The sequence below is a fragment of the Narcine bancroftii genome, chromosome 6 (genome assembly GCF_036971445.1).
Source record: "Narcine bancroftii isolate sNarBan1 chromosome 6, sNarBan1.hap1, whole genome shotgun sequence".
Taxonomy (NCBI): domain Eukaryota; kingdom Metazoa; phylum Chordata; class Chondrichthyes; order Torpediniformes; family Narcinidae; genus Narcine; species Narcine bancroftii.
Genome location: NC_091474.1, coordinates 7,645,760 through 7,666,407, shown reverse-complemented (window position 1 = coordinate 7,666,407; position 20,648 = coordinate 7,645,760). Strand labels below are relative to the sequence as shown.

At 41.1% G+C, this 20,648-nt stretch overlaps 1 protein-coding gene across 4 annotated transcripts in view; it reads left to right on the top strand.

Moving 5' to 3' along the window:
- LOC138735658 (collagen alpha-1(XIV) chain-like) overlaps positions 1–20,648 on the top strand; it is a 109,183-nt gene that overhangs the window by 37,699 nt on the left and 50,836 nt on the right. For all 4 annotated transcript variants that reach the window (XR_011339851.1, XM_069883809.1, XM_069883808.1 and 1 more), the window contains exons 15-24: positions 2,590–2,729; positions 3,110–3,239; positions 3,348–3,487; positions 5,228–5,360; positions 9,619–9,761; positions 11,012–11,138; positions 12,484–12,606; positions 15,357–15,500; positions 16,613–16,729; positions 18,675–18,821. Coding sequence is in view for 3 of the 4 variants with exons in the window: in XM_069883809.1 (XP_069739910.1) it covers positions 2,590–2,729; positions 3,110–3,239; positions 3,348–3,487; positions 5,228–5,360; positions 9,619–9,761; positions 11,012–11,138; positions 12,484–12,606; positions 15,357–15,500; positions 16,613–16,729; positions 18,675–18,821 (1,344 nt within the window). In the remaining variant the exon portion in view is untranslated. The remainder of the gene's footprint in view (positions 1–2,589; positions 2,730–3,109; positions 3,240–3,347; positions 3,488–5,227; positions 5,361–9,618; positions 9,762–11,011; positions 11,139–12,483; positions 12,607–15,356; positions 15,501–16,612; positions 16,730–18,674; positions 18,822–20,648) is intronic.

Here is a 20,648-nt window from a genome sequence, read left to right as displayed (position 1 = left end):
GTCAAGTGACTGTAAAAATCCTCTTCCCAAATATTCCTGATATGATCCATTTCAAAGTGCCTCTTATCTAGGAAGAGCTACCGCACCACTGGCAGGTTCTCCTCGCCCTTATACTTTTCTGACGAGTCAGCTGTTCCTTTTCTTCAACTTAATGCATTCTTCTTATCCAGTTCATCAGGAACCAAGTTGTGAGAGACTCTTCTCTGCAGAGTGCCCACTGACGAAGTTGCGTTTGCAGTGAGCAGGAGATCAGATGGGATTATTGATTGTAGAATCAACTTAGAAAACTGTTTTTCTGAAAAGCAGACAAACCAGAACATGACAGGAAATAACAGTGATATATTTTGCCATAAAATTATCATGTGTAGTACATCGTTCAGATTTATAAAATCAATCTCAGTCAAAATTGTTATTGGGATGAACTAAGCATCCTTGCTCTTTTTAAGAATAGTTCTCTCACTATTTATAGCCAATTAATATTATTTCATTCGCTAAATGGTGGAACTCCGCTTAAAATGGTGCATAATGAAAGCAATGAAATCGATGCGGTGCGGACTCGAAAGGCCAACATGGCCTGTTTCAGTATATGGTTTTATGATGTTTTGCTAGTATTTATTCTGTCAGCAGGTCTACCCATAAATGATGATGTTGCTAGATTTTCTTGAGATGAGAAATATGGTGTCATAATTCATCACTGGAAATTTTCAACATTAATTTCCTAACAAGTGTAACCATTGAATTGAACAACTTGGGCCTTAAGTCATTATGCTCCATTAACCTTTGGCTGGAAATGTCTCACCCTCCTGAGCGTAGTCTTGGATACACTGCAATATTTCATTTCAGATAAGTGTATTGATGATTTTCTGACCAATGGCATATTTTATAAAGTATGCACACAGCTGGTCAGAATATGCTGAGCTCCAGCGAGCAGTTCTGTACAGAACTGTTGCCTAACTGTTGTGCCCAAAATAGGGCTGGAGGCATGATGACAGTGTATGTGGTTTCCTGCTCTACCCCTTGAACTCACTGCTGAGTCCAGGTACATCCCATTACTTGTCAACCCAATGGATTGGATACACTTCATGTTTGTCCCTTTCTGTTTCAGTTATCTATTATTGGTGCATCATTTCAATGAGATCACTAACCTTCAAATTTACTTTATTTCTTTGCAAATGAAAGTTTTAATTAGTTAATAATAGTTTAATATGTGTATATCTAAAATAAATGCATTATTTTAAAATAGAGCTTTGTTCATTATTTGAATGGCCTTTTAAATATCTCTGATTATAAGGCAACAAAAGCTATCAGGGTTGGTTGGGTTTGGAGCGATACTATGCAAAGTTTGGAAGTGGGTTTGCCACTTAGACCTGCTCCATTTATGGGATATGGATGGAGCCATGGCCCTGACATCATTGGGAGTTACTCGGCAGCATGCCATGAGGGGTTGCAGTCTTCAAGGAGCAGCGAACTGGTGCAGGTCACCAGTCATGTGGAGAACCCTCCTTGAGGGGAAGCATACGAGATGGCCCTACTGAATGCTGACCATGGGAGCAGGCCAGTGAGGGGCTCAGTGGCTGAAGGACCCACATTGGTTGCAGGCCTTTGGTGACTTGTGGTCAAAGGACTCACACAGGCTGCAAACTGCTGAAGGCTGGCTCATGGGAACCGAGTATCAGAACAGGGATTGGAGAGGGCGCTGAGGGCAGGAAGAGCTCCCGAAGGGGACTCGGAAACTGAAGGCTTCCTGATTGTATCAAAGGTTTGGGACTGGAGCTCAGATTGGCAATGGATTAAAGTTTATGCTGCTGCAAAGGCTTTGGGAGCGATGGAGGTGAATCGACAGACACTCAGCTACTCTGAAGGGACTCTCTTTTGCTTCTCTTTCCCCTATTGATAGGGAAACCGGGAAATGCTTATGGCAACTCTTTATTTGCCTCACAGTAGGCAAAAGTTGAGGTAGACCATGTAGGTTACATTTTTAATGTATTATTACTTGACAATGGAAGGAACCTTTGAACCTTCTCATCTTTGAACCTTTGCAATAGGTTAGCGTGGCTGAGGGGCCAGCAAGGCAAATCTGGGCAGTAGGTTTGCACAAGCACATCCTAGCCCAAGGCTCGTTCAATCATATAATGCAATATGAATGGAAATAAAGAGGAGATGAGGACTGATAACAGTGTAGAAGAAGACTGACAAAAATAGAGTTGAAGGTAATGAAATATTCAGCAAAAGGAGAAAATGTTGAAGAAGCCAAATGGGGAGAGACCAGTACTAAGGAATATGCAACACAGAGCAGAGTGATGGAAAGGTGTACCTTTTACTTCCAATAAGATGTCTTGGAGAATCTACTGTCTCAATAACTTTTATGGATGGTCCCCAAAGAGGAGAGAGACGGAGATTTGGTTGGGAGTTCTCAAGAGTGTGATCGAGGTAATGGAAATGTCATTGGGAGTTTGCACAGAGCAAGACTTGGATGAGCAGACAATGCCAAAATTCAGGTCCTTGGCTATAAACATGGAACAACTGTCTAAATTCACAATGACAGTGGATTTTCCATACTTCTGAAATTTTAATGTTATTTATTTATAGTATCACTGGACCCTCCAAAGAACCTACATCTCACTCAACTCCATCACAGTAGTGTTCAAATAAATTGGGAGAGAGCTTCAAGGAAAGTGAGTGGTCATCGGATCATATATGTGTCCGTCAATGGCAATGATCCCAAGCAGGTGAGATTAAAAGATGATTTGGTGGTGCCAAAGACCTGTAGTCATTTTAAAGAAACTAAAGCTCAACAGCTGAGGCCCAAGTTTCTTATTCGTCATGAGTCTTGGGTGGTGCAGAGGAAAAGAAAATGCTCAATCTTGGTCACATCTTCCAAGCAATATCAACTTCCCTCTAAGCTTACACCAGTTATCCTCAGTGTATGTATTCTCGTTGACGACTCGGTGCTAAGGGAAATGTATCTTTTCCTAAACAGCTCATACATCACCCTCATAATCATCTACAATTAAATTTCCCCAAATCTATATTTCATAGTTCTCAATTGCTCACTGGATAAATTCAAATGCTTTTTATGTAGAATTTTTATGCCTGTTTATGATTCCAGATTGAAGTCGGTGGAAACATTACCAGTGTATTATTGAAAAGCCTGACCTCATTGACAAAGTATCTGATTTCTGTACTTTCCATTTATGACAATATGAGCTCTGAGTCTGTTACCATCACTGCAGAAACAGGTGGGTATTTCATACCAACCATTCATTGCTCAGTCTCTTGTACTGTTGCTTTAGAAATAGCGAATTTTATTTGAATAATGATATTATTATGTATGTTTCTATTCTTAGTTAGGGTTCCACCTCCCTCAAATCTGAAAGTCACTGAATTTTCAGACACCAGTTTAACAATTAAGTGGAAACACGCAGCCAGTGATGTCGCTCTGTACAAAATAAAATGGATTCCCCTAAGTGGAGGAAAATTGTACGAGGTCTGTGATATACTTTTAGCCAATTAATTTGTTCTGCATGTTTAATTAAAGTGATAACATAGAGTGACCACCTTCCTCCTGAGTAGGTGCAGGGTAGAAGAGGCAAGTGGCAATCTGATGGTACATTGAGAGGGGCAGCTGTGCTTTTTCAATATGACAAAGAATTTGGGTGATTTCAAATTGAAAATTAAAAAAAAAAATGGCTGATGCTGGAAATTTGAAATTTAAAAAAACCCAGAAAATTCTGGAAAACCTCAGCAGATAATTTTTGAAAAGTGACACAGAGTTAACGTTTCAAGTCTGACACATTTCAAAACAATTGGGTTCTTTTATGAGGAAAGGTTTGACAGCTGCTTCCTGGCAAGACGGGGCGTTAGCCCCGATGAAAGATAAACCTGAAAACTTTGGAGTTGACAGGAAAGAGAGATGAACTGATTGAAACATTTAACATTCTAAAATGACTTGTTGAGACGTTTCCACTCATGGGGGAATAATGACAAGGGAACATAATTATAAGATAAGGGTGATAATTTAACACAGAGGTGGGTGGGAATTTATTTTTGGCAGAGAGTTGTCAATTTTTAGAATTCCCTATCCCAGAGTCTAGATCAGAGGTCATATTTAAGGAGGCGGTAGATATATTTTGAAATGTTGGTGTGGGTGGGAAAAAAAAACATTAATTTCCCTGCCCAGACATCTTGATTTTTGGTGTTTATCTATCACAAGCAAAATAGAATTTTTTATGGTCTCGCATTGCCTTGAAAAATACAAAATGAATGATGTTTATGCTAGCTTTATTTCATCCTCTAATTGCGCTTATGGAAGCCATCTTCTTATCTGTCCTTGTAAAGCACATTGGGTGCCATTTTTTCACAGTCATATTTGCAGCTAACTGTTTTCAGCCATCTTATGACTCACTAAAGGCTTGTCAGCCATCTTGTTTGTCTCTAAATATTAAAAGCAAAAGCTTTAGCATTGAGATATAAACTGCACTTCCATATTGGGGAATTGAGAACTATGTAGAAATGGTACCGAAGAGTAGATGAGGCACTGAGAAGATCGGCCATGATCATACTGAATTGTGGGGCAGGCTTGAAGGGCCATTGGCCTTCCCCCGCACCTGTTATCTTGGAAGTCTGTCCTTCATTAGCACTAAAAAACCAACCGTTAGTTTCCACAGCAATAATTATGTATTACACCATAATGATTTTTAAAAATTCACAATCCCAGTCTCATACTAACTGCTAAGAATTTCTACAAGAATTGTTCTTTTTCTTGACACAAAATTAATTACCTCTCAGGGTTTTTTTCAGTTTTTGCATTTTTTTTCATCTTGTTTCTTTTTGTTTTCCTTTATTTGGTTGAATCACAGCATCAGGGGTTTGAAATTTGAATTAATCCAGTGGAAAGACCATCCAAAGGTACAACAATCACGTACTTGTGGAGGAGCCAATGGACACATAGCAAATAGATATATTTATTGATGTGACATTAGTTGCATTCATCTAACACATCCATCACTATCCTGCGCCGTTCTAAATTAGGAAAGATACATCCATGGTTTTGGGATTAATCAATTTTAATTTCTATTACTATATTTTACTAATCGCTATTAGGAGTAAAATGTGTAAATCAGGTTTCATTAAAAGGAGATGCATGAAATGTGAATAAAAGTAGAAAATTGGTTTTCTTCAAGTGCTGAGAAGCAAGTTTTAAGTTTCTGTCTTGTTTTGCTAACAGCTGGATGTCAGAGGAAACATTAACAGAGCAGTTTTAGAGGGATTGGCCAAAAACACAGAATATCAAGTATCGCTCTCAGCTCTGTACAACGACACAGCGAAAAGCAATGCTATTGTTCTGCGTTATAACACATGTAAGTAGTCTAAAAGTAGTCTAATGAAGAGGAGTTGCATTCAATACCTGAGGAAAATAATGTATTTTGTATATGTTCACCTTAGAGTCATTTTACTCACTGAGTGCTACTTGTGGTCAAGTGATGAACTCCTGCAGGATGACTCCACCTCCAGCAAAGGTATCACACCATCCTAATTGTAGAGCATTGGCAGATTGTAATCTGCAGACACTGGGCAGCAGTGACTGAAAATTCACTGTTTTCTGGAAGAGGTCACAAGCATGCTGTATATACTTGTGTAATAATCAATTCTGTGTAATAATTGATTTTCCCCCTTTTTTGGCTCAAAAATAGCTTGTTTTCCACGTGACCCTTGTAAAGGTCAACCCTGCCTATTTTTGGCCCTGATTGGCTGCCCATCTGAGCTCCTGATGCCCCGACCGTGAACTCACGCCCCAGCTGCCTGCCCATCTGACGTCCCAACACCCTAAACTATGAACCCTCACCCGGGCCGCCTGCCCATTCGAGCTCTCAGCGCCCAGACCATGAACCCTCACCTCGGCCACCCACCTACCGGAGCTCCCAACACCTTAACAGTGGATCCCTGCCCTGCCAGCCTGCCCATCCGAGCTCCCGACACCAAACTATGGACCCTCACCCCACCAGAGCTCCCGACACCCCAGCCACAGACTCTCCCCTGGCCTCCTGCCCATCCGAGCTCCCGAAGCTTTGAATGATACAGGTACTTACTGCAGTCAAAAGTATGATCCATGTAAAAGTTGACACCCCCCACCCCCATCCCTCAAATTTACGCCAACAAATTGGTCCAAAAAACTTGACTAATACATTAGTATATACGATATGTGTTGGAACATGGTGGTGTGGAAGGAGAACTTAAAAGCAGGACATGAGAAAGGGGGAAGGATATCAGAATGGAGAATGTGAAAGGTGATTACTAAGGAGAAGGATGTGGATAAGAAAATGTGTATATGTCTATTTGTGTGTATGGTCAGGCCGTCTCTAAGTGTTTAGCACCTCTCTCTTGCATGCTTATGTTTGTGTGTCCATTTATATATGTGCAGTAGGGAAAGGTCTCCAGCTGAATTGGACCAGTACCTCACCCTTTGGTAGTTGGCATGCAGCAGTAATTTTGCACTAAAAAGAATCCACACACGTACATCCTTCACTTGCCAGAGCGAGAATAGAGCAAGTAATCCTCGATTCTGAGGAAGTACCCAAGGAGAAGAAAGATAGATTGAAAAAGAGTTTGTGATCCATTACCTCCCTTAACAAGGCAAAAAGAATCAACACACTAATGGCATCATGAAGAAAGTACATCAGTGCCTTTACTTCCTCAGGAGTTTGAGAAGGTTTGGTATGACATCTGAAACCCCAGCAAATTTCTACAGATGTGTGGTGGAAAGTGGGCTGACCAGTTACATTGTGGTCTGGTATGGGGAGACCAATACCCTTGAGCATAAAGGTAGTGGACACAGGCCAGGACAGCACAGACAAAACCCTCCCCACCGTCGAGAACATTTACAAGGAACGCTGCTTCGGAGAGTAGCATCAATCATTCAGGAACCACAGCACACGCTCTGTTCTCGCTGTTACCATCAGAAAAGATGTGTAGATGCTACAAGATTTACACCACCAGGTTCAGGAATAGCTGCTACCACTCCACCATCAGACTCCTCAATGACAAACTCAGGAATCTTACTTGTACACTTTATTGATTTTTTTTTTCTATCTCTGTTTGTTTAGATTTCTTTGTTTACATGAGTACGTTGTGTACAGTTTTTTTTGCGCTACCAATAAGTGGTATCCTGCCTCACCTGCAGGATAAAGGATCTCGGGGCTGTATGTGATGTCATGTATGTACTCTGACAATAAATCAGAAATCTGAGTTAAAGGACTTGAATTTGGATAATTTTACCTGTGTTATTGGCATGAAACAACTTGTTTTACAAAAAACCCTGTTAAATATTAGCTTTTTTGTGCCTAAATTATGATTCATTGATTTCGAAAAGCCTCAGGTATCCTGAGGTTGTGAAATACTTTATGTAATATCAAAACAAAAGAGAAAAATGTCATGCAGACTGGAAATCTGAAAAATAAATTGGAAATGCTCAACAGGTACAGGGATAGAAATATTGGTCACCCTGGTGACCTTTTATTAGAACTGTGATAATCCAACTGCGCTGGGTAGGTCACGTCTCCAGAATCGAGGACCATCGCCTTCCCAAGATAGTGTTATATGGCGAGCTCTCCACTGGCCACCGAGACAGAGGTGCACCAAAGAAAAGGTACAAGGACTGCCTAAAGAAATCTCTTGGTGCCTGCCACATTGACCACCGCCAGTGGGCTGATCTCACCTCAAACCGTGCATCTTGGCGCCTCACAGTTCGGCGGGCAGCAACCTCCTTGGAAGAAGACCGCAGAGCCCACCTCACTGACAAAAGACAAAGGAGGAAAAACGCAACACCCAACCCCAACCAACCAATTTTCCCTTGCAACCGTGTCTGCCTGTCCCGCATCGGACTTGTCAGCCACAAACGAGCCTGCAGCTGATGTGGACATTACCCCTCCATAAATCTTCGTCCGCGAAGCCAAGCCAAAGAAAGAAGAGATAATTGGTCCTTCTTATCCATTCTATTTATGGCTTCATTGCTTTATGCACACAGCCTTATTGTCTTTTCATACTTCTCTTTGTTTTCTGCGAAGAGTCAATTCTCAATCCAACTTGTCACTCTTCATGTATTTTTGACCAGTCTGCCATGAGTGATCTTGTCAAAAATTTTTTGCTGAACTCGGTTTTACCTCCAACAAATACATTTCCCTTATCATGCCTTGTTGTTAGATCTTTGGCCATTGAACGTGTTTCTTCCTTAAATCCATTCTGACTGTCATTCATTAATCTGTCTTTCCCAATGAATCTGTGTGCTGCCTTTCAGAATTTATTATGGTGACTTGTTTAATTTATGAACAGCCTGTGATGACTCCATTCATTGTCTCCTCATGTTTTAAACAATGGTGCAGCAAATAGCTATGTCCAGTCTTCCAGTACAACTCATGTCGATAGTCACCATTGATAAATTATAGTCTGAACATCTCCCAATTCCTACTGGTACTTCTTTTAACAACCTGAGATACAATGGATGTGGGCCTGGCTAGGTATGCTCATAAAATTGCTTCAGCCAGTCATATTTTATTTTTTATAATGTTTATTCTGTTCAGTGTTACGCACACTTCATCCTTAACAGCACTGCTGGCGTCAGCCCTCCCTTTATCTAGAGTTGCAAAGTATTTGTTCTGCAATGCTATCAGGATTCTCTACCTTCTTACCTTGTTTATCATTTTGATTCCTAACAGGGCAAACTATTTCCTTAATTATCCTCTTGCTCTTTCTATATCAATAAAGCATCTTTCTATTTTCTTTCATTTTACCTGATTCAATGGCATGGATAAGCAATGAAACATGTGAATTATGACCATCACCTCTATTTGAACCACACTGTTGAGGTCTTCTACATCAATAGAAATAGAAATCTGAACTTCCAAGAACTCTGTTTAGGACACGAGTTCAGTGGCATCACTAGGGTTGGTGTCACCCAGTGTAGTAACTTGTGGTATCACTTTGGACCTCCACCGTAACAGAGCGGAATTCTTTTTTGATTTATCTCCTTCTTTTCCTTTAATTACTACTTCATTCTCAAATAAGTTATTGATATAGGTTTACAACTACTAATGACCACAATACTGTCATTAAAACACCAGAAAATTTGAAAAAAGCAGCAACTATAAAAATGGCAGCAGCAACAAAAACAACAGCGCGTGCTGGTAGCGCGTTCAGACGGAACCACGTGATTCAAAGCATCATTATGATTGGGAAATAATGACATCTCTGACTGGAGTGCATTAGAAGGTTCAAAAAGTAAATTAGCACAGAGATTTAGCCTTATAGGTATATTGATACATGTAAACTGGGCCTACGAAAAATGTTTTTGTTGTTATAACTGACTAAAGGGATATTTTTATGAAAAATAGTAAATTTCTGGTGAAATACTGTACAAAAATGTTATATACAGTAATTTTGGTGTCAACCCCTCTGATGGTGTCATCAGTACAGTCTGCAGCACCCCCCCAGTGATGCCAGTGCACAAGTTGTCATGGTAAAATGCCCATTGCCTGTGGTTGGAGCTCCTTTCCAAAATAATCTCAGCTTCATGGTTTCATTTTAAAGTGGTTTGAAATTTTATTGTAATGTGCCATTTGTTAGATTCCAGAGACCCTCCAACAAGTCTTATCATCGAGGCCAAGACACCTACAAGCCTCCAAGTCAGCTGGGATCAACCGACTGGAAATGTTCAACATTACAAAATATCATACATGACAGTCACAGGTGGCCATGCTGATGAGATGGTAAATTATCTTTATGCCAAATATTATCACATCATTTTTAAGTAATAGAGGTCAAAATGTGGTGTCCGTACGGATCTGTATTGGAGGCTAATTTCCTATTTGTAATTTGTTTTCCTGAAGTTTAAAACATGTAAATTGGCTGTTCACAATCCTTAGTTGCTCAATGCAAATATCTGAATGACCAACACCCATGCCTCTTATAGAAATAACAAATCTTCAGGGACTAATAAACATTCAAATATATTTTTGCAAGCATAATTGCACTTCAGTGAACACTTGCTGAAGAAGTGACTTGGACATTTTACTGAATGGCTTGATATTCTTGTGAATGTGAGGGAGCCTGTTACGGAATACTTCTAACACTAAGAGAAAAATATAAAAGCTATTAGTAAGTCAATTTAAAACTTTTAAAACAAACTAAAAATTAAAATAAAAATCAAAGCAAATACTCAAAGAATATTTAAAAGACAAAAGTATTAAAAATATTCAACTCTATTATCAAAATGAGAGCAAATAACCTTGTTCCCACCTGTTTAACCTGATACAGGCTGTTCATGTGGATTTATCATGGAGTCTGATGTTGTCTTTTTTAAGGGCATGAAGTTTTATTGATAGTCAGTCAAGTTATCTATAGTCTACTGGGCCACTGTTGTTGAGAAGGGAGATAATACATTAAAGAATGCTTGCCAAATTCCTGAATTTAGGTGGGAAATAAGCTGGGGGATATCATCAAACCTCTTACTCTTGTCTATGTTGGAATGTGTGACATAGAGAATAACTTTTCATATAGATCTATATATTTTTTGTTTTAAATATAGGAAAAAACTATTTTAGATTTATTAAGATATTCTGCTTTTACAATCCCGCTACTTTGACCTAAAATTGTGATTCGATTCAACCAACCTTAATTTTAGATGTCTTTTAACTTGAATTTTAAAACTAGTATGAACAAAAGGTGCTTCAAATTATTGGCTTGTGCATAAATGATTTTGATTAATTTAGCAGCTGGTTATGGACCAGAAAAATCAAGATTGATATATATATCTGTTGAGACTTCAAAAATAGAATTCAATTCATATATATGTTAATTGAGAATTATTTGATGAGTGCATTAATTCAATCCAAAAGATTTTAATGGTTTTTAACCACTTCCTATATCTCAGCCAGTAGACAGGTGTGAATGTTTGACAGTTTTATTAGTAAATGAGTATAATTTAAATATAATTAATGGAAGTTTCATAATATTTCAGATAACATCTGTTAAGAGAAACAGCATAATATTGCAACCACTAACTTCTGACACCACATACAATGTGACAGTAACTGCTATCTATGCTTCAGGTGATGAGGCCAGTATATCCAGAAAGGGCAAAACCTGTAAGTACAAGAATGTTTTAACTTGATTCTCATGGTCCTTCCATGACTTTGGACAAAATTTCCCAATAAACAAGAGTACAGTAAAGATTATGCAGCCATGTGAATGGGAGGGTGTTGAATTTCTCTCTCAAAATAATCTGCTGTCCAGATGAGGTGTTGAAGAGCACTACCCTAGATAATTAATCAACAGAGCCACAGTCTTTGTTTTTCCTTTATATTGTTCAAAACACATCTTGACCATTTTCAGAAAAGCCTTTTTGTTTGGTTTTGAAGACAGGTATGTTCTTAGAAGGTGTTTTAATACCCCCATCGTGGTTTTGTTCTCTTTTGTCCCTCCAGTTCCTCTTCCACCTGGGGCTAGTTTCCATCGGATGTCAGAGACAGAAAGGATAAATCTAGCTGAAATTACTATCATTCAAAGAAACACCATGTCCTAAAAATATATTGTTGGATCAAACATAGTAACAGCTGACAAAGTTGACGTATTCCATTCTTTTGAAATAATCACCTGCATGGACCAGCCCTTGAGCTAAAACAAGAAATATAGGAAATTAGCAGTGGGTATCACACAGAAAACATTCACTCCTGGTTCTGCATTCGTATCAGACTCAAAAGGTTGTGAAATTCTGTCGGACTTGCCATTTAATGAATTAAAAATAACACAAGATGGGATGAGTAACACCAGTTTCTCAGGTGCTGGAAGTGCCATTAGAACGGCCCACTATCATCCATTCGTGGGGTACCCCACTAATACATTTCATATTGGTGAGACCAGTGGCACCCCATGATGTTAGTCAACAAGTAAAATTTTACTCAGCGCTGTCTCATTTTGGGGTTTTGAGCTACTGAGTTGTTACTTTTGACCCAATGACAGAGACCACATCAACAGCGATACAGTTCCAAGTTAGAATGGTGTCTGAATTGTAGTTGTGGTGGCTCCATGTAGTTGCTGCCCCAGTTTACTAATTTGTAAATACCTGCAATTCATTTCAGTTTGAGTAATTCCTGGGATGATGGTGGGAAAAGCCACAAATTGCAGCCTTTAGAAATGAAATAAATCACTACCTGGAACTATTAGGATTTCCACATGAAACTATCAAGTTACCATCATCTACAGAGAGTAAGGGCAGTGAATATTGGTATTTGTGCTTTTCTTACTGCTAACATCTGGGCTCTTGAGAATAAAGAAAAAATACTGTTAGAGACTGTTAACCCATGGACGTAAAATGTGTCTTTGGTTACAAAAAGGGATCATTCATTCATGTGAAAGGGCGGCATTAACCTTACCAATTTTATTTCTTCAAATGAATGTCAGTTGGTTTCACACTGAGCTTTCTTCTTGCAGTGCCATTTGTTCCACCACAGAACTTACGAATCACCGAGGTATCGTACAATCACTTCCGGCTCACATGGGATAAAGCTGAGACACAGCCGATTGGATACGCCGTGATTTACCAGGCAAATTCCGGTAAATGTAGATTTGACTTTGATTTAAGAAAAGCATATATCAAAATTATTTCATTTTCCCAACAGTGCTCTTCAGGCATTAAATGTCAAAAGAAAATCTGGGGAACGAGAATCAATCCTGTCTTCATTTTGCTAAGTGCATTAGCCAAAGTATGAGAGTTAGTGTCTAAGCTGCTTGCGACTGATGAGGCTGCACACCTTCATTTTAATAGTGATTTATTTTTAGCCACTAATAGCCACATTTTTCAGGCCTATGACAACCTGATTGCTAAAAGCAGGAGGAAGGTGTGAATCAATTTTAGCTCAGTGAAAGGAGACAAAGGCAAAAGTTGAAAGAGAGAGAGAATAAGAGGAAAGGAGATGGAGCATTAAGATTGGGTGGGGGGGGGAGTGAAGAGGGTTTGAATGGAAACTGGAGAAGTCAATGTTAATGCTAACCGGTTAGAGGATGCCCAGAAGGAAGACGAGAGCACTCGTAACTCGTGAGGAGCCGGATTGTTTCCAGAAGACTCAATAAACTAACCTCTACACTTCTGTACTCTGACCCCCCCCCCCCCCCAACCTGCACTGATTGGCTGCTCCCTCACTCCCACTGACCTCCATTGATTTTTCCTCAGTCAGCTTCCCTCCAGACCTGGATTCAGAACATTTTGACCACCACTAAGGCTGTCCACACAAATGTTCCATTGTAGCTTTACTGGAAGCCTTCTCGGTGGGTTCCCATCTGAAAAGCCTCGAGCCTGTCAATCAGGCTGCCTTATTAAGTCATAGAAGCACCAACACAGACCATTCAGCCAATTTTAGCCATATTGACAAGTGAATGTCTTACCATTACCATACTAATCACATTTCCCAGCGCACAGCCTTTGACCTTCTAAGCCTTGGCATTTCAAATATGCATTTAAATATTTTAAGAATACTTAACTCAGCATATTTTCAGGCAGTGAGCTTCAACTCTTCACTTGCGCCCACAGCTCCTTCCTCACTGCCATTTGGGGCTCCAAACAGTCCTTCCAAGTGAAGCAACACGATATTCCATTTCTGATCTCCATCCTATTCCCTTTTGCTGACATCTTTGCCCATAGTTTCATGCTCCTGCCAGACTGAACCACCCACATAACGGAGGAACCACACCTCGTCTTCCGTCAGGTCACCCTCCAACTGGATAGCATTAACCTTGACTTCTCCTGTTTCCATTCAAACCCTCTCCCCCCCCCTCTAACCTTCATCCCCCATCTCCTTTCTTCTTATTCTCTCTCTCCACTTTTGCCTTTGTCCCCTTTCATAGAACCAAAATCAAATCTCATCTTTCCACATTTCAAATTAACACCTGGTTTGGACACCTCCCCCTCCCATTCTTCCCCCTTTCTCTTCCCAGTCTTTATTCAGATGCCTGCCTGCTTTTTTGCTCATTCCTTGAAGAAGGGCTCAGGTCTGAAACATTGGGTAATATATCTATCTCCGATGGATGCTGCCAGACCAGCTGAGTTCCTCCAGTATCTCTGTGATTTTACTTCAACCACCCTGCGTGAAATAAAATCTTCCTCAAATCCCCTCAAAATCTCCTAACTTTTACTTTAAGTGAAGGTCCTTTTGGCAGGAACTCCACTTCCACAAAGTGCAGTCAAATTCTGTGACACTTGAACATCCCTTCCCTTCAAGTGATATATTTTATGTGGCTTAAAGTAATACGGCAGATAAGGAAGGGGCAATCTGAACAATCATCTATTTGAACTTTTATAGTGTTATTATAAAATTGGAGTGACCTTCTCCTATGCAGGTTGCTTAACCGGGCTGAAGAGGCCTGCCTCCCCTTTTAAGTCGAACCATTTCTGGAGATCTACGACTGCTGTTCCCAGTTATGGAGTGGTGCGCTCTGGAATCGGCCTGAATGCGTTTACTCCTGCCGCGGCCAAGTAAAGGGGATGCAGCATTGGTTGAGGATCAGAAAGAAAAGTTCTAGTAGAAAATTTTAAGACTGGAGAGAACTCTGCAATGGAGTTCACAGTTGTTAGTGTTTAGACTTTTGTTTTTTGAGGTGTGAAATACACTAAACAGTTCTCATTGACCGCTTTTGGTGCCTGCCACATTGACCACCGCCAGTGGGCTGATATCGCCTCCAATCATGCATCTTGGCGGCTCACAGTTCGGCGGGCAGCAACCTCCTTTGAAGAAGACTGCAGAGCCCACCTCACTGACAAAAGACAAAGGAGGAAAAACCCAACACCCAATCCCAACCAACCAATTTTCCCTTGCAACCGCTGCAACCGTGCCTGCCAGTCCCACATCGGATTTGTCAGTCACCAACGAGCCTGCAGCAGACGTGGACATACCCCTCCATAAATCTTCATCCGCGAAGCCAAGCCAAAGAAAGTAATAAAATTGGAGGCTGCTCCAAGTACAGTTAAACCCCTCCGTATCCAGCACCTATGGGGATTGGTAGATGCCGGATAAGTGAATTTGCCAGTTACTTGAGATTGTGTGTTGTGTGATCGGTGAACTGACCGCTCGAAGGTGGCAATTTTAAAAAATCTATTCCCACTTTTTTTTTGGCAGTTGCTTGAATTCAGGATAATGGGAATTTTACTATACTAACAATTCTTAATGTGATCACAGTCAGATTTCTAAGGTTAACTGATCATTTGGTTCTTTTTATAATTCAAACATAGGCCATGTTATTGTCTCCAGTAATTAGTGTTGTTTCTTTGTTTGTGTATGTGAGAAGAATTGCAGACTTCCTCTTGTTTGCAGGTCAAGTTAAACAAGTAATGACTGGAGAGGACGCAGACTCAGTCGTAATAAAGAACCTTCAGAGTGGCCAGGAATACGATGTCAGAGTGATTGCAATTTATCCAAACGGCAACAGTACAGCTGTTGAAGGAAAAGCTACCACCTGTAGGTTCTGCAGCTTGAACAAATAAAGCCATAATAACCAACGTGTGCGAACACAACTATTGTCAATGTGACTCAGTTGGTAGTCCTCTTGTCTGCAAGTTGAAAGGTTTGATGTCAGCAATGATAATAATACTGAGGTTTAAACTCGATCAAGAATTGTATGTCATCTTTCTTTCCAAAATCTACACATTTCTCCTAATCCTGCTTATGCCCATTTCTTTGCCTGCCGTGTGATTTTTCTGTGGCCCAGCAGACATGAGACATTCATCTAAAGTTAGCTGCCCTGCTCAGGTGGGCGTGAAAATAGAAGATTTTCTTATGGGCTTCAGCTATTGTGGTTTGATTATATCTCAGCAGTTATGGCATCAAGAAACTAATTCATTGTATGTTAAATTCTTTGGACTATTTATAAAATGTGTGACGATGGTTGAATAACCATTACTTGTTCTCTTAATAGAAATCTAAAAAGTAATGCTATAATTTCAGCTGAATTTCTTTTGTGCATCTGGTTATGTGTAATTAGCCTAATTGCCCTGGCTGCACAGCTGTTTTCTCACATTTGGAATATTTCACTTATCAGTATTTTCTACTCAGCAACTTCTCTTAGAAGAATCTTGAATAGAAAAGGTCAATTTGGAAAGGTTTCTAAGGAAATTTAAAGATATTTTTAACTGTGTTTGTGTGCTGCATTCTTGTGTGGGAGGGAGCAAGACAGAAAATATAGTTACCCAAGTGGCTGCTGTGAAGGTGGAAATCAAGGCAAGTTTCCTGGTGAGGGAGAATGAGGTGACTGACAGTCCCGTGGCTGAAACGAGCAAAGAACCCTTGTCGGATGATACCTGCCCATTGTCGGAACCCATTCTCACCTCGATGAAAATTTGAGCAAATTCTACAACATGAAAAGTTCCCCTTCCAGCCCAAATGCTGAAGGTGAAAATTACTTCTGAAACAATTTGTTGTTCTGCAACTGATAGGTGAATTGTGATGTCAAATGGACTTCAATTAAAGTGTGAGATATTTTCCAAGAAGCAGCACAGTTAATGAGACAGATTTATTTTTACATTTATTATCAGCTGTTGACTTTTAGTTGAAGAGGATGTTTTGTTTTGCAGTGCACTTGCGAATAACTGATCTTCAAACTTATCATGTCCAATTGACCTCAATGTGTGTTCAATGGGAAGGACATGCAAGAGCCTCAAGCTACAAGATTGTCCTGGAGTCACTGAAAGGTACATTTTCATCACTGATAAATTTGGAGCTGAAATTTGTGGGTTTTTGTTCCCGTTGTGGAGTTTTTTTTTGTCCTCACACATGTTCACAAGAAGCTGGAGTCAACTCTCATCCAGAGTTCAAATATCTCCCAGATGGAGAGTGTCACTGTGTGAACAGATGTGAATGCAATTGCAACTTTTACGTTGTTCCTCCAACCCATTCTCAGTCACTTTCAGGCAGTTCTTCATTGGAGAAAAGTGATCTCCTAGTCAGTCATGGAAGTATTAACCCAACTATTACACCTGAGAAAATGGAAATAGTAGGAATGGAAGGATGTGAATGTTTTGAAAGAAAGAGGGATCTCTAGATAAAAGGAAGATTTTTTTTGTTATTTTATCTATTTTTTTCCACCCCATCAGCTTCCAGTTCCTTAAATTCATCTTTGAATTGGACATGGACGGGGCACTTAGTTCATCTGATGGGATTCCCTCAGGATCCTGGATGCATTTCATTTTAGGATGAGTGCAAATGAGGCTCCTTCTTTTGCCCTTCCAGTTGAGATTTGCAACTCAAGCGTAAATGAGGTGGATGCTCACTGGAACAAGGCTCTCTCACTGTTCCACTGCGACTTGTCTACTGCACTCCACCCTCACTGTTGTCCCACCAGCAGCACTATTTCCACAGCAGGCAGAGAATATTTGAAATCTGGAATGACATTCAAATGAAACAAAGCCACAAATTGTGCTCAAACAAAACCTTCAGCAAACCCTTTAATCTTCAGCAACCCTATGATCTTTAGACAAAACCTTTACAATCTCTTAGACATTCTCCACAATGCTAACAAATTCTGTAGTTTCTCCATCATGACAATCACAGTCTCCCACTCTCCCCCTTCCTGCTCTCCCCCTTCCTGCTCTCCCCCTTCCTGCTCTCCCCCTTCCTGCTCTCCCCCTTCCTGCTCTCCCCCTTCCTGCTCTCCCCCTTCCTGCTCTCCCCCTTCCTGCTCTCCCCCTTCCTGCGCTCCCCCTTCCTGCGCTCCCCCTTCCTGCGCTCCCCCTTCCTGCGCTCCCCCTTCCTGCGCTCCCCCTTCCTGCGCTCCCCCTTCCTGCGCTCCCCCTTCCTGCGCTCCCCCTTCCTGCGCTCCCCCTTCCTGCGCTCCCCCTTCCTGCGCTCCCCCTTCCTGCGCTCCCCCTTCCTGCGCTCCCCCTTCCTGCGCTCCCCCTTCCTGCGCTCCCCCTTCCTGCGCTCCCCCTTCCTGCGCTCCCCCTTCCTGCGCTCCCCCTTCCTGCGCTCCCCCTTCCTGCGCTCCCCCTTCCTGCGCTCCCCCTTCCTGCGCTCCCCCTTCCTGCGCTCCCCCTTCCTGCGCTCCCCCTTCCTGCGCTCCCCCTTCCTGCGCTCCCCCTTCCTGCGCTCCCCCTTCCTGCGCTCCCCCTTCCTGCGCTCCCCCTTCCCTCCATATTACAACCTGAAAAAAAAATCACCAGCAAAATTCATTTAATTCAATCTGTGTTAAATTGCTCTAAATTGGTTTAATTTTATGAAGGGTGGGGGAGAATGTTCCACCAATGGATGACTGCTTTAGAACTTTTCAAGCTCTTGTTCCCATTCTGAAGACTGGGAAGTGAGATGTGGTGCGTGCTTTGGCTTAGAAAAGAAACCTTTATCTATGCATTTTCTCCAGGATCTATGATTTTCCCGGAATAATATATTTCTGGTAATTCTTTATTTATCGCACTATGAACCATATCAACCAATATACTTACAGATGCATCTCTTTGAATATTCACAGTGACATTTTCTCTTTCCCCCCCCCCCCATCCCTCCCTTCCCTCTTCCCACTTCCCACCCCTCTCGAATAATATATTTCTAAAAAAATTACAGCACAAGTTAATTTGTTAGTGTTATTTCGTCTTGGTAAGCAACAGTTTTCTCTTTAATGCCAGAGTCTCTGTTCAATTGCAGAAGGAAAGATGCAGGAAATCACTTTGCACACAGGAATAGACAAGTGCTGTTTCAGTCAGCTGTTTCCCAATACTCAGTACAGGATTACTGTCTACACGAGACTGCAAGATATGATGGGACCTGCTGTTTCTGTTCTTCAGTCCACACGTAAGTTAAAGAGCACAAGAGATCGGTGTGGGTGGAACGATCGGCCACACATAAGGTGAATTAAAGTTGACTAGTCTTTCACCTTAAGGCCACTTTCAAACACAAAATGCATATTTGTTGATTTCCTTAATTTCTAAAAAAAATCATTAATTTATTTCTTGAATGTCTCCCCAAGGACTTATAGCATCGTAGCAACACATGGTACTGAAAAAGGGAAGCAATTGCGGAAAAACCCAATAGATCAGGAAGAGAGATTTAAAAGAAAAATTGATTCTCATCCCTTTGATGCCCTCAGACCCACCTAAACTTTTTCCAACATTTTAAAATTTGAATTTATAAATTGAGACATGCATCACTGTAACTGGCCACTTCGGCCCATGAGTCTGTGCCACCCAATTAACCTATACCCCCCGGTACATTTTAAACGGTGGGAAAATCCACACAGATGCAGGGAGAACATATAAACTCCCTTCAGGATTCAAACCCTGGTTCTGATCGCTGGTGCTGTAAAGGTGCTGCACTAACTGCTAGGCCAACTGTGCCACCGCATTTCTGTTTTTATTTCAAATATCTCTGCTCAAACCTTCTTACAACAATGGTCATTGTAATATTGGTCTTCATGTTCTTGGCATGGCTTCACGAACCAAGATTTAGGAAGGATTGTCGACATGGGCATGTCCTTCGAGCCTGCAGAATGGATTTTTTTAGGTGGAGTGCAGTGTGTGCAGTACTTGACATCCTTCACGCCCAGGGTTTATCTGCCACGGCCGAGCACACTGGGAAAATGATGGCCAGATCCTCGGGTCGTAGGTGTTATGTCGGAGTGTCCTCCTAGGTGGATGGGCTGACAAGGCTGACAAACCCCTTCTGCCTGGGTTTGAAATCAATTTTCTTTAGGCTGGTTGCCAACCAAGCCGAACGAGCTCAGCCTATCCAACCATTTATACCGCCAGACATTCGGTCGCGCCATGACATAGCAAACTCAGTGAAAACGAGGGATACCAAGGAGAAGGTGTAGCTATGGATGCAGTAAGGCAGGAGAGGCCATTTGCAGTGACTTCCCACCTGGCAAGCCAGACAGTGGCCATGCAGCGATCACTACACCGAGAAAGGAGGGGCAATGCATTACACATGCACTTTTCCTGAGTGAGTGGGGTATCAGGCCCAGACCTCACCCGCCCCTACTCCCCCCCCACCCCACTGTACATGAACAACCTGATGAAACAGCTTTTCTCTGGACCACAGTGCACACACATACAGTACATAATAATCACACACATACATAAAGATGTAATTTAAAATAAATATATATAAATACTTTGAGATGATTTACTCACAGGATACTGTTCATCAATCCCATGGCATGCAGGAAGAAACTATTACCCAGCTTGGGAATCCTGATTTTTGATGCATGCATGTTAAGCTAATGGATATTATACTTACCAAACAGGCCCAGTGTTTTACAAAATAGTTTTGGAGTGAAGCTATTGTTTTACTTTTAAAACAATAATTTGAGAATTAATTGAAGCAATGAACCCCTGAAAGTAGTATAGGCCATGGATGAACAGTTAATTAGATCATGGAAGAATTTTAACAAGGCTCCAATCTACTTTATTTTGACTGGGATCATAGTGGAGGTGACCTCTGTAAATATATTTAAGATAAGGTAGGATGGATTTTTACATAGTAAGGGATTAAGGGATGTGGGGAAAAGGCAGGTAGGTTCAAATGAGCTATCATCAGACCAACCTTGATCTCATTGAATGGAGGAGTTGGCCTGATGAGCCAGATGGCCTACTCCTGTCACTAGTTCCTATCCTTATGTTC